The sequence below is a fragment of the Jatropha curcas genome, chromosome 10, assembly GCF_041381405.1.
Source record: "Jatropha curcas cultivar XTBG-Jc1 chromosome 10, XTBG_Jcur_1.0, whole genome shotgun sequence".
NCBI lineage: Eukaryota > Viridiplantae > Streptophyta > Magnoliopsida > Malpighiales > Euphorbiaceae > Jatropha > Jatropha curcas.
In genome coordinates, this window is record NC_143160.1 from 3,382,531 (window position 1) to 3,396,261 (window position 13,731).

General features: G+C 35.0%; 2 protein-coding genes across 10 annotated transcripts; one reads left to right on the top strand and one right to left on the bottom strand.

The window, feature by feature from the left end:
• Window positions 1-3: 3 nt before the first annotated feature.
• Window positions 4-11,918, bottom strand: SRS2 (P-loop containing nucleoside triphosphate hydrolases superfamily protein). 9 transcript variants are annotated; one of them, XM_012235132.4, is made up of 29 exons: window positions 11,652-11,918; window positions 10,809-11,493; window positions 10,594-10,635; window positions 10,161-10,324; window positions 9,649-9,850; window positions 9,020-9,076; window positions 8,833-8,938; window positions 8,619-8,752; window positions 8,412-8,486; window positions 8,127-8,252; window positions 7,895-8,026; window positions 7,723-7,806; window positions 7,177-7,290; window positions 6,977-7,077; window positions 6,528-6,594; window positions 5,656-5,706; window positions 5,298-5,375; window positions 4,210-4,413; window positions 4,074-4,112; window positions 3,816-3,887; window positions 3,632-3,718; window positions 3,498-3,554; window positions 2,908-3,113; window positions 2,718-2,811; window positions 1,708-1,758; window positions 1,095-1,157; window positions 892-951; window positions 390-452; window positions 4-275 (listed from the first exon to the last, which is right to left on the bottom strand). In XM_012235132.4, the coding sequence occupies exons 1-29, from the start codon at window positions 11,798-11,800 to the stop codon at window positions 186-188; spliced, it is 3,453 nt and encodes a 1,150-aa protein (XP_012090522.1). In that variant the 5' UTR covers window positions 11,801-11,918; the 3' UTR covers window positions 4-185. The 9 variants fall into 9 exon arrangements, 4 of the variants coding, with proteins under 4 accessions (XP_012090522.1, XP_020540795.1, XP_020540796.1 ...); XM_020685136.3 differs by having other exon boundaries at window positions 4-313; XR_002286041.3 differs by having other exon boundaries at window positions 112-275; window positions 892-985.
• A 121-nt stretch (window positions 11,919-12,039) lies between these two features.
• LOC105648669 (U6 snRNA phosphodiesterase-like protein) lies at window positions 12,040-13,645 on the top strand. Its single transcript, XM_012235134.4, has 6 exons — window positions 12,040-12,256; window positions 12,366-12,458; window positions 12,650-12,899; window positions 12,994-13,090; window positions 13,244-13,309; window positions 13,420-13,645. The coding sequence occupies exons 1-6, from the start codon at window positions 12,088-12,090 to the stop codon at window positions 13,615-13,617; spliced, it is 873 nt and encodes a 290-aa protein (XP_012090524.1). The 5' UTR covers window positions 12,040-12,087; the 3' UTR covers window positions 13,618-13,645.
• Window positions 13,646-13,731: the final 86 nt, after the last annotated feature.

Genomic DNA, 13,731 nt, shown 5'->3' on the forward strand with positions numbered 1-13,731 from the left:
TACTTTCTCATGCAGTGGCAACCTGCCACGTTTTCATTTTCCATTTCCGCGGTAATAATTGTCAAGAAAATTCGACAGAATTCAAAAAAGACATTGTTATAATTTACTGGATGTCTAATGTAACTTAAATTATATTAAATGATCATGTCACCGTTTGTTTACAATCTTCAGATCAGAACCTTTAGTCACAACGATTTATATTGCTCGATCAAACGAGAGGCATGAAGACGCGACGTGGGAACCACAGTGCATCCCAAATTTTGTAGATACCCAATCTGCCATCGTACAAGATTTTCATTCTCAAGTAGTTTAACTGAGAAGTTGTACATATGCAAAAAGTCACACCCTGTATATTGATCTAACTTGTTCATCCAATCTATTATAATTACCTGTTTGGACGTTGGCGCAGAATTGCCCATTGAATTTTCGATCCTTAGTTTCTGGAAATGCTCCTGAAATGAGAAATAAAATAAATTACATCATTGGTGTTCTTGGTAGTTGATACAAGGTTATCATACACTAAACAGAAAAATCTACCACTGAAACAAGTAAAAAGATTATGTCGTCCAGCAACATCACCTAGACAGTACTTGGCTTAAATTAGTTTTATCAGGTAATGTTACCTTTAACATATTATTACTTTATTCAAATTATGGCTAAAAGCTGTGAAACAACATGGTAATCCACAGAGTACATTCCTTTGAGAATCACTAATTTACTAAGCGTAGATGATGTCAACAGCATGGAAATGGCCTTGGTTTAGAGTTGCAATTACTTTCTCACAACCATATTTTTGTGCTTAGAACTTTTAGCATCCAAACTAAAAATGCCATTAAAAGATTCAAAATAGAAGATAAGAATAGAATAGCAAAGATATGAGCTGAAATAAACCTGTTTTTCTCGCATCAAATGGGCACGTTCATCAGCAGGAATTTGCTCCCATCTCAGTATCTATCAGACAAATAACTAACAAAGTGAATAAAACCTGCATATGGTCCAAAAAAATTATCTATCTAACTATTCTTCATTTGATTCTAACAGGGAGTTATTTCTCGAAATCAGCAACAATTGTGAAAAAATTGCATAACGCTTACATGTTCTGCGTATTGAAATGCTTCATCACAGCTCAAGCATGCCTTTAATGAACGCAAAACATCCTGAAAAGTTATGCAGGAATGATGATCCTATCAATAGATAAAGATTACGCAAACGTTTGTATAGATTATAACAGGTATAGTAACCGAGTAAATATTGGAATTATGAGTGTACAAATATTGGAAGTACGATACAATTCAATTTCATAACAGATAGAAGTCATCAAAGCAGCAGGAACATCATAATGCAGTTCTGAACCCATAATCCAAATTGTTGGCCAGTTGGGTAAGTTATCCAAGAGTCCTAGGCCCCCTGTCAACAATGCAAAAAAGGAAAAAACACATTCGATCTTGAATACACTCATAACTGCCAATAGAAGCAGCGCTTTTAAAATGCGAGCACACATCATCTCAGCAACTGGAATTCTGAATCCATTAGATTACCCATTTACTTTCCCAAATATGAATGAGAAGTAACTTTTTGAGTTATGTGTTGCTAAAATTTGTCATAACAATTACACACAACACAATGACAAAATCATAGTTCAAGGGAAAAAAAATAAGATAAGAAATATAAACACATTATCGAATGAAAGTGGACAAGTTTTATCACCTTGTGCTTGTTTTTCTTGTTTCTTAGTCGTTCATCAACAACAAAGCCAACCTGTAATGTAAATGAAATAAAATTAACATGAAAATCGAAACAACTACACCGACCTAAACGTGAAATGTACAAGAAAAGCTATCTAAAACAAGAGAAACAACAGAGGACACTTGTTTATTTTACAACTTGGTCAACTTTATTTTCCAAAGGAAAGGTTAGACCATACCCAATCTTCAAACTGCCTTTGCTAAAGGATTATATTACTATACTAAATTGCAACAGTGATGAAAAAAAAAAAAATTCTGACCTGGGAAGAAGCAGTTTCCTTACAAAAAGTAAATAAAAGAGAAAGCCATTCAAATGATACTAAGGGTGGGTTCGACATTGTTGTTTGGCTGTTAGTTCGGAGAAAGCACTTTAAAAATATTAATCTAGGTCACAAATTTATTTTCAAAGTGAATTTCAAATACACTAGTTATAAAAACTACAAACCAGTTAAACAGTAGTATGAAACTACTTCTCAACAGCACCTAAAATAATGCTATTCTGAAAAAGCAGTTCAATCACAACCCCAAGTAGGCTCTAAGAGGGTTAATATTTAATAACATCTAATGAAATATTAATGCTTGATCTGATTCAAAATTTCGCATGTGTATATGGGAAAAGTCACATAAATAGGTATCACCCGAGAAATAGTTGCTGATCCAACTAAGATTCACTTGCAAACTCCACTGAAAAAATCTACCCTTTTGTCTTCTTTTTATTCGGAAAATCTCAACAAAGTTCGAGTGTGTTCAAATAACCAAAAAAGAATGAAGGAGAATATTTTGGATTTGATATAATGCCTGAATCTGAATGTCCATACTTCTATATACACACAGATGCACTGAGGAACTACCATGATGAGCACAACACCTAGAATTAGAATCAAACCCTCATGGCACACCTCGCTTTGAAATCTAAACCACAACTTCAAACTATCCAGAGCTGGTAAAAATCATTAAAGTGTCAAAAGTCACCTTGTCAAGTAGCCTCTTAGGGTTTTGGAATGCTCTCTTCTTAGCCCAATGATGGAATAAGTGGGAAACAACTGATCTGTCCTCCACAGTAAATCTGTATAACAGCAAAAGGAAACAGTTAAAGCTATTTTCTGTGCCACAAGCACTATATGAAAACAACTTCAAATGACCATCAAAATTTGAAGGATGCCTTTTTAAGAAAATATTTCCAATGCAAGTATCTACTGGCCCAGTTGATTCATCTGAGGCACTATTGATTCCAATGTTCAGGAACTCATTAGGCTCCATATCCACGTCAGAAGGTTGCTTTTCTCTTGGTAAATTAGTGGTAAAGTAGACAGATCCTTTTGGAATATCTTGAGGTTTTGTTTGCAAATCTTGTACACATACTTCGGCCTGTTATCAGTTGGATTGGGTCCAAATTTCAAAGAAGTGCAAAACATGAGGATGCATTACTTAATATGCTGATTCAGAAAAAAATGAATGAATAACAAAAAAAAAACACTAAAAAACTTGACCTAATCTAATCCCGTGAATGCATGGAAAAGGATTTTCAAGAGAGATATTTTTCACAATGTCCTCTGATCAATCAAATGAGCAGCAACCAAACAATTAGCAGTAACAACAATCCTGTTCAGCCAGTTTTGAAAGAAAACCCCCACCCCCCCAAAAAAAGTTGTACAAGCATGCCATCAACCAAATACAAGTAGACTTTTTCCATCCCAATAGGGGGTGATGCGGAGATTGGAACAACTTAAGAATAAAACCAGCAAAATGCACCTGAATGTCCCGAAGGTAATCTGGAATCTCCTTGAGAAACCGTGATGGTTGAAGCATCTGTATTGACTTGCTTTGTTAATTAAAAGTGGCAGTAAAAGAAGAAACCAGTACAGTCAATATATGAAAGATTAAACCTGCCAATTTGAATCCATCATGACATACAAAATGAATAGTTTTTTTCGAGCACGAGTCATTGCCACGTATAATAGACGTCTTTCCTCCTAAAGATTCATAATGATGGTGATTAGCACAGCACCATAATAAAATAATTTATATTGAAGCAACAGGATAAAATTCTTAGTGCAAGAAAAAGTTTACTTCAATTGAGGTCCCATTTTCCCTTGTAGTGCCATTGAACTCATGCAACAAAGGAATCTCAGATTCATTTGCCTGCATTGGTCCAAGCATAGAAGGCAAGAGATTGAGAATGAATCGCTTCACAAGGCATCATTGTAAGTATTATGGTATTTGTTATACTAATGATCTAGGGAAGCGCTCATGCTTGAAAATAGATGTCATAATGGAAAGAAAACATAGCCAGGTTCACTGAGAAGAAGTAATGAAGCAGGCGATTACCTTTACAATGAAAACAATATCCCACTCTAAACCTTTAGACTGCACGAAGAAAAAGAACAAGATTAAAGGAAATTTAAGGTGAATTAGCAAAACTCCATTCATAAGGTTAAGGAGGATTATCGAATATGGAGACAACCTGATGAATGGTAGTTAAGGTAACAGAGTTTTCATTATCATGTCTCCGAGAATGAAAATTTTCTTTTTCACGCTCTGCTACGTAGTCAGTAAAAGTTTTCAGTAAATGAAGACAACCTTTCTCTTCTTTTTCTCCAACCTCTTCTTTTACAGCATATTGCATTGATAAAAAATCAGACACGTCATCCAATAAGTACTGAAGCACCTGCAAAGCATTTTAATGGGTTCAAACTGCCAGTAGAAACACACAGTCGAACGCAACATGGCTGCCCTTGTACAGTCATCATAAACCTTAGAATTCCACTAGCAAAGAATATAAATTTAAGCCAAAAAAACAAAGATAAAAAATTTGCACTTCTATTTGTAAATTATTTTAATGTATTTATTTTTTATTTTTTTGAGAATGCATTAAGTTTTAATACTTGTATTCTAATCGCATTTTATATTTTGATAATAATTCTGTTTAGCCAGTATCCTTATAAGGACTATATGTTATTATTAGGGATGATAAATTTTCCCAACAAGGCAGGTACCCTATCAGATTTTAATGGGTTTAGGTAGTAAATAAACGGGTTAGGACGGATTCGGACAGAATTTTTACTATCTGTACTGGGTTCGAGTCGAGTTCGGATTCAAAGACTCAAGTTTCCACTATTCTTTACCTATTTAATAAATATTCAAAAAATATTTGAAATAATTATTTTTTTACAATAAAAAATCACATATACACACTTTTTTAGTTATAGTTAATGCTATAATTATATTTAATATTTTTATTATATTTTTTATTAAGTGAATATAAATGATTTAATAATTTTTATTTGCTTTTTAATGTAAATTAAAATAAAAAACATTTTTAATGCAAAATGGGTATTTAAATGGTTCGAATTTTTAAACAGATAATTATAATTGGGTTTAGGGCGGATTCGAGCAGTAAAAATGAATTTTTAACTAGTTCGGATACCTAATTTGTAAGCGGATTTGGATAGAGCATTTTAAGCGAGCATCGATCTGTTTCCATCCCTAGTTATTACAAATAAATAAGATACACTTACGAACTAGATTACTGGGTCAGCAGAAAATACTTACAGATCTGAGGTCATTGTCCTCATTCAACAGTTTCCCTCCATCAACATCAACTATGGCTCGCTGATCAAGAAGGTATTTCTAAGATTAAAAGGTATATGTTAGTAACAAATCAACATTTTAATGTATTACAATGAGAAAAAAAAGGTGACCGAACCAGAGAAGTTACGAGCTCATTGTAATGTTACGGCATAGATCAGTTAAACATCCATATTACAACTAAAATGAATGGCTTATGCTTCTAAAGTGCTACCAAATAAACAACACTCATGTTCAATTATCACCATCCAAATTCCAAGAGTACTTGCAAATCTATGAACTCACACAGCAAATGACTTAAAAAGCAGGAGAAGAAACAAACCTGAGGTACTATATTTGCCACTGAAGTTATGACTGCTGAAAGTGACTGTTCCTGTGAACATCCATGAGTTAGATTAACTCATTTATAGGATTTGATGAAATAAATTCCCACAGTTTGAACAACAGTAAAGAGCCGTATTTAGGAAATCCAGGACAAAGCGTTAAACTAAATGAACCAAATTGAATTAAACAATTAACTTTGGTTGGACTCTTGGAAAAGAACAGTTTGGTTTTTAAATTTTATAAAAAATTTGACATTCATTAAGATATATCGAATGATTTTCTTCTGGGTTTGTACTCTGAATGACCATCATAAATATAATTGATGTTATTCATTTGAATCAGAACTTAAAACCTAACAATTCATTTAATTTGAATGATATAAATAATGAATTTTATTTTAAAAAATGATTGAAATTGGCAAAAAAAAAAAAAAAAGAGAACTATAAGAATATTTTATTTAAATAAAATCTATTTTTCCAATCCGTTTTAGAAATCCAGACTAAACCGTATCGTTTTAGTTTGGTTTTATGTCAAACAAATTAGTTCAATTTGAAGAATATACAAATTGCAAATTTGTAATTTACAGTTTGGTTTTCAAATTTGTTTCAAACTGTCCAAAGCCATACCGTCACTGTCTGGCTACTAAAAAATCCTACAGCTTGGAGAAAATGAAAAGCACCTTTCTTGAGTCAAGGTTTCATATAACAAAGCAAGTTACAAGGTTTTGGATGGTTAACTAAAATGAGGTCAAAATAAACTATGGTTCAATCCTTTAGTGTCCAGCATTTTAAAACCTTTTCAGCAATAGAGAATCAATATTCCAAAACATAAAACAAATCCAAAATTTTTGAAGGCATCTTGTATATTTACCTTGCGGACAAGTTTTGATATCATTTCTAGTGTCATCAACACTTTGCGTCCTTGGTTGATTTGACTCCTGTAGTCAATAACAGGGTTCAAGGGTAAGAAAATATGAAACACATTAAGCGAGAGATTGACATTCTCATGCTCAAGTAGCTTGCATTGTAATGAACTTATGAAATAACCAACAACGATGTCCTTTTTCCTTTTCTATAGAAAAATGCTACTAAAATAATGAGATAAACTCTCATATTTCAGATTAGCAAACCTCTGATGTTCAAAAATTTAGAATTTTTGCATTCAAAAAAAGTAATAATTGTAAAATTGAAAATTTCAATTGTCAAATGAAACTTGTTAGTTTACTCTCTTTTATCGAACGTTGACAAAATAATTTTAGACTCAATTGAGATCAATTAGTTCCATGGAAGATAGTTGAGAAAATTTTGAGTAGCAAAAACCTCTTGAAGGTACCAGAAATCTTTGCACTAAAAATGTCATTTGCAGCAGATATGAAGCCGCATTTTCTAACAGTCGAGATTTTGTCAATATGGTCAATAACCTGTAAACAGAAAGAGAGATTTTAGTAAAATAGCCTTACACAAACTAACAAATCAACAATCACATACATAAGTGGTACAAAAAATAAAATAGCACATACCCTCTTTCTTTCATCCTTCTCAAATGGAAGCATAGCCTTGAAAACTTGACGATAAGGGCCATCATCACAGCCTGGCAATGTTGTCTTAAGCATGGCAATAATGGCCTTAACTACCTAAAACAAATTAGTGCTCATCAGATTGGCCACTAACTTAGTTTTAGTTTTATTGGCATGCATGTTAAAGCAACCATCAATCGATAGACTTAGTTGTGCACTAATTAGAAAAAGTGTGGACGCAATACTACAGTTGTTTTTGCCCGAACGATCAAACAAAAACTGACTTCTGAAGAACATTCCAGGCATTATAGGCCATTCGTCAAGTCCCATTACGCCTGCAAATGCTCTTAAAATTAAAGTCAGACAGCAAGTTAGCAGATAAACAAGACCTCGGCTCGTTTACAGCCTTACTGCAATTGGTGATGAAAATACAATTTCAATCTAAATCAACATCATTATTTCATCAGAACATGGTAACAATTTCCTTTATTGACACTGCTGGGATTACTACTGTTACTAAAATTGGAGGGAAAGAAATTAAGGTCGAACCTTTTTCCTGTAGAAGGCGACACCATGAACATTAAAGGGTATTTTTCTGTCACGAAATGCTACCTGGAAGACTTTTCCTGACACCTGTTGTTTAGAAAAATGAAACCTTTATTGATCCGCAGGTGATTAATGATTTATTGTGCAGTTAAAAGATATGATTATGAGGCTTGACCTGCCTCCGGTATAGTATGGCAATGCTGCCATAAGACGGTTTAGCAGGAGGTCCATTGGATGACATTTCCAAGATCTTATCAACAACAAATGAACATTGTGCATGGTCATTCTGACATTCCTTGATGGTTATCTGTAATATGCGAGTCAAACCATGCACATATTAAGTTACCAACTAGAAACAGTAAAAAGAGAGGAAAAGAATGATAAGTTACTTTAGCAGTATCAAATACCTTAGATCCAGAAGAATTATCAGTAACAACATCCTTGAAACCGCATCGCTTCATATTATTTTGAATAAGAGAAGACGCCGCCTCAACAATAAAGCGCGTGGATCGATAGTTTTGGTTGAGTCTAATCTAAATTACAATGGTGTAAAAAGTTTCAATAACCTAAACGACATGATGTTATCAACACTCCAGAAAACAATTGTGAGATTACGGATGTACTCCTTTATTACATAATCAAGAAAACCACCATAAAAATTTAATCTGCAATAGCCAAAGGACGGTGCAGACCTCTTTATAATTTGGAAAATCTAGACGAAATGAATCAAACCCTGACATATCAGCTCCGTTGAAACTGAATATTGACTGCAGAAAATTTGTTGAAGTTTCTTTAATAAATAATGAAGTAATCTTTGGTATTGGGTCCACCAAAAAGAACCATAAAAAATAAAAAGTAAACTTTCTGCAATGGAAGGTCATAGAAAATAAAATATAGACCTGATCATCATCACCAACAATAGTTAAATGATTATGGGATGCAAGAAGTCGTAAAAGATTGTATTGCATTGCACTTGTGTCCTGAAACTCATCTATCACGATGGCTTTCCATGAATTCTGGCACTCCTTGAATACTGAATTGGATACAAATAAAATTGTTAACTCATAATGAGAAGTGGCATAAATTGATTGAATATACTTGGATAATATTCACCATCAGGGTAATCAGTGAGCAACTTCACAGAGCAGATGACCAAGTCATGGTAATCCAGCGCATTACAAGATTCCAATATGTTGTTGTAGTTCCCCAGTATTGAAGCCTGATATGGAGATAGTAAAAGAATTAAAGATATGAAACCGAGAATACCAAAATGATATCAGAACCTGAAATTCATTCTTACTCCCATACTGTCGCCCATTTTATGGCAATCTGCAGGTGTCTTTCCCGAAGCTTTAGCCTGAAATGGAGCAAATGAATGAATGATGCAGAGAACAGATAAATAGTATTTCAGTGTAACGGTGAAGAGAATGCAGTGGTTGAAAATATTATCCATGACGGTGGTTGTAGAATAGGCCTTACTGTCATACTCATACACTATGTCCTATCAGAAACAAGCAGGCATCAAATCAGAACCTAAATAGTTCTGCTATTTCGAAACAACGAGTGATTTTAGCCAGTCAGAAATAAGGAATAGTTGTTATCTCTGGCACACAATGAAGATAAATGCTTGACGAAAGTTAAAAGAAAAAAAAACACATCTAAGGGGTAACCTCTCCCTCGTACATCATCAAAGAACAATTTATTTGTGTGATCAATTTACAAGGAACAAGGACAAATTTTCAACTCAACAAACTGTACAAGAACTAAGAATGTAGCGAGCCATTTAGCTGAATTCCAGCAAATAAAAGTTTCAAATGGGGGTGGGGACTGTAAATTTAAAAAGGGAAGAACAGATCAAACCAGAACTCTATAAGATGCGTAAACCACAGCATTTCGCAATGTAGAATAAGTAAGTTCATTCTCACTAACCTGAGTCACAAACTTTTGCCATTTTTTCGACTTATCCTTGAAATACTCTGGAGACGTTATACCATTAGAAACTTCAGCAAGTTTGCAGGCATCATGATTTTGTACACCAGTCTTTTCCTTTTCTAATAGGCGCACAGCCTCAATGATTGCTCTTCTCTGGTGCCCATGCCCATATATTAAGAATTCTGCTGTGCGCCCTAACCTATAACATGAGCCATAAATTTCTCATGATCTTAAAAGAATTATAGAAGCCTTGAAGGCCCAGAACCATGTAAGACAACCAAAAACTTCAACAATTACAATATGCAAAAACCACAGGTGCTTAAGAATTTTAAACTTAAACCAAGTATCTACAACAGTAGATGGTAATGTTTATATATTCTTGTAATAGTTAGGATGACCTGCCATGGTTTCTGAGTGCTAGCAGACACTAATTGATTTCTCATTGAGTTGGCAAAGGAATAGAACGCAGAAAATACATGTAAATGTTTACAGTCTCAGAATGAGCATACTTCTCTGCATGTGAACGGCAAAGTTGCAGAGAAAATGAATGGAATGTGCTGATTGTGAGCTCTTTAGCTATTGCCTTCCCAGCCACTGCTCCAATCCGATCTCTCATCTCAGAAGCTGCAGCAGTGGTGAAAGTCATTGCTAGAATGTTTGTTGGACTAATGCCCTGACCATGTTCCATATAGAGAAGAAAAAGAAAAGTAAATATAAATAATAAACAAGCAGAGAAAAACATATATTAGCAACGCCAATAAGAAAAGTAGATAGAAAACCCAATTAGTTTTCATTATCAACTAGCTTTGAGTGGAGAACCAAGAAGGAAGGATAAGAATATTTTATTTAGATTTTACGAGAAAATGAAAACGCAATATGTGAAGCAAAGATATTAGCATATGAATGCTGCAAACATTATTTGCAGCTAAAAATGCACAATACCTCACTGAGCAGCATCAGAACACGCCCAACCATTGTGGAAGTCTAGCATCAAAAACAGAAAATTCAGCTCTAACCATGAAATGGAAAAACAATGTGATTTACTAACCAAAAATTAAGATAAAACACTTTTGATCTTGTGTTTGTGTGCAACCCTCAAGTGCACATGCATACAAGTATCTATGTGGGTATGTGTGTGAGGGTAGCCACGGGGAGACCTTTCCACTTCCTGGACCAGCAACAATCATCAAAGGGACGGAAATATCACTACGAGCTGCTTCTTGTTGCCTATCATTCAAAGACCGCAAGTACTTTGAGTATTCTTCAGGCATATTGCCATGCTGAATTATCTGGGAATCTTTATCTTCAGTTGTAAATTCTAAATCAAAACCAAATTCCACAGCACGTTGTGATCTTATCTCCTCATTTTCAGTAATTGATTCTGAACTAGCAAAATCACCACTATTTTCCTCATTGTATTTACTTTCCACAGGAAGACTGCTATTTGAGCTTTGGGTTTCTTCTTTTGCAGAAGAATTCTGCTGACATATAGCATCAATCTCTTTCAAAATGGATTCATCAAAATCATCATCTAGAAGAGTAGGAGTCCATAAATAATCACTTGAACCTACGCATTTTGGATGCTTTATTGGGGTTTTAAAAGAATCTAAACAATATTCATCACCTAAGGAAGCAGCAACTGTCCTTGAACTAGAAATATCACTGATTAATTTAGTCCTAGGATCAGATTTTTCAATAGACAAAACACTTCTAAACAATTCACCATCTGTTGATTCATTGCTATTTGCACGAAAAGGAGAAGGCGTGTTTATAGGCATCTCGGCAAGAGGAACTCTCTTGATACTAGTAACCTGAGCTGCTGATTCGATTCCCTCTGCATCCCTAGTAATTAAATTCAAAATCAATTAGCTTGAACTGACACACAGCAGAGTATAACGACTATCCATAGCAATTGCAATGTTTCCTAAAAATGCAAAAATTATTTCCTAAAGATTTGGATATTAAGTTCGAAATAAAAGAAGGCAAAATAAGGTGCTTACTTGATAGGCAATTGAGGGGGAAAAGGAGTGGAGTCACGGCACCGTTTGCGAGAAAGGAGTGCCTTTGCAGCTCTGAAGTTATGTGAAATTCGAGCTCTCTGCTCCGCCGTGATGACTTTACTCGGCACATAACCATTTTCCTTCGGCATCGCCACTGGATTGATTCCAGACCTGAGTTTAGCCACGCATAAGGTGGACTGGCAAATGGTAAATGAAATTGAAAACCCTTTGAAGGCGCAAGAGTGCAGAAGAGAAGTTTTATTTTGTTTTCCCTCCCAAAGGCACACCGTTTCAAAAGTTTCAAATCGATGGGCCGAATTTGGATGGTTGGGCTTTGGTCCTGTATTTGGTGGTCTAACGTCGTCGTTTGACTCCAGGGGTTCAAATTGACGGCTACTGTCCTTATCCTCTTACTTCATCTAGCCGGAGAGACAAAATGGAAGCTCTGATAGCCTCATACGGCGACGCATCATCAGATTCCGACTCGGATACTGCTCTTCCAACAACGGCAACCACCGAACTTGTCCCGATTTCAAATGCGCAAGCGGAAATTGTAGCTTTGCCACCTCCTCCTATATCACTTCTCACTCCTCCTAATTCTATCGGTATGTAGCCACAGAGTTCTTTTAATTCCAATTTATTTTGTTACTCTTTTCTGGATTTTTCTCGAGTGTTTCCATTGCTGATAAAGTGTTCGACGATTTGTCAATGTAGGGGCCTTGGATTACTTGCAAGCTGGCCAGTCAAGCCGACTGAGGAGCTTTCCCCACGTTGAAGGCAACTATGCTTTGCACGTTTACATCCCAGGTTTCTTCTTCTACCTCTCAAATTTTCTTGTTTTTACTCTCAGTTTTTTCCCAAAATGTTGCAATTTTTTTCGTCTATAGAAAATAGCAAAAAAGGATTTTATACTCTTGAAGTTAGATTATTTTCTATTCGTACAGTGGAAATGCTATTAAACATTGCGCTTAGAGCATTATTAAACTATGTTCTTCCAGTTTATATACCGCCTGCATCAAAGAAGGAGATAGTCCGCTTTTTGAAGAGGGTATCATCCCTTGTGTCTGGTCTTCATGTTGTGGATGCTGATGTTCCACTTGACATTCTGTGCAAGGATGATCAGAAGCTTGAACAAGTAGCATTAGGAAGAGAGTTCCACATTAGTTTGGGAAGAACTGTTCCGATTAGAGTGCATCAGATTGATTCCGTGATTACAATGCTTCACCAGAGGCTTCAGTTTCAGAAAAGGTCAGTTGTAACCATAGCCTCTTACCTACGCATTCTCGGTTGATCTTATTAAATTGCAAAGATACCAATATAGCACATTCTTTTTTGCAAACAGATATTGGATTGATTTTAGTAAGTGGGCGGTTTTTGTCAATGATGATCAGACTCGCTCTTTCCTTTCAATAGAAGTTGTTACAGGAGGATTGACTGAGGTATGCTGGATAAACATATTCCGTATGATAGCCTTTTCATGCTTGACATGGTCTCTTCATTTACTCTTGTTATTATGCTTAAATTGTTTCAATTTTTTAATCTGCAAATTATTGTAACTTGTAATCTTACTATATAACTGTCAACTTCTACAGATTACTAAGCAAATTCAATCTGTTAACGAGGTTTATAAGCTCCACAATCTTCCTGAATTTTATAAGGTGAGGATATTATACTCATTTTCTTCTGCCAATTAAAAAGGAAGTGAATGCTTGTGCATGTGTTTGTGTTTAAGTTATAACCCTCACAAAAGGTTATTGCACTGTTGTAGGATCCACGCCCTCATATATCACTGGCTTGGGCATTGGGGGACATAAGTGATTCCTTAAAGAGAGTGGTTGAAGAAGAAATAAAGAGGCCAGGCATTGGGGGTTCAGTACAGAAACGTATATTTACTTGTAAATTCAGTGGCATTGACTGTAGGATTGGTAATAAAACATATAAAATTTGTAAATTTTATGATGAATAATAAAAAGTCGACAAGATTCAGTTTGCAATTAGTGGCACCTACATGCCATTTACATTTGGTGATTATTTTCTTATTGAGTTGTGTTAGAAGTGTATCGAGATTCAGACACCAGTT

Bases quoted from the DNA above. Each gene is read 5' to 3' on its own strand.
- SRS2 (XM_020685136.3), bottom strand. From the start codon at position 11,800: ATGCCGAAGGAAAATGGTTATGTGCCGAGTAAAGTCATCACGGCGGAG. The intron at 11,494-11,651 runs GTAAGCACCTTA...TTTAATTACTAG, and splicing joins CCCCCTCAATTGCCTATCAA to GGATGCAGAGGGAATCGAAT. The intron at 8,487-8,618 runs GTCTATATTTTA...AATTTTCTGCAG, and splicing joins TTGTTGGTGATGATGATCAG to TCAATATTCAGTTTCAACGG.
- LOC105648669 (XM_012235134.4), top strand. From the start codon at position 12,088: ATGGAAGCTCTGATAGCCTCATACGGCGACGCATCATCAGATTCCGAC. The intron at 13,091-13,243 runs GTATGCTGGATA...CAACTTCTACAG, and splicing joins TTACAGGAGGATTGACTGAG to ATTACTAAGCAAATTCAATC. The intron at 13,310-13,419 runs GTGAGGATATTA...GCACTGTTGTAG, and splicing joins ATCTTCCTGAATTTTATAAG to GATCCACGCCCTCATATATC.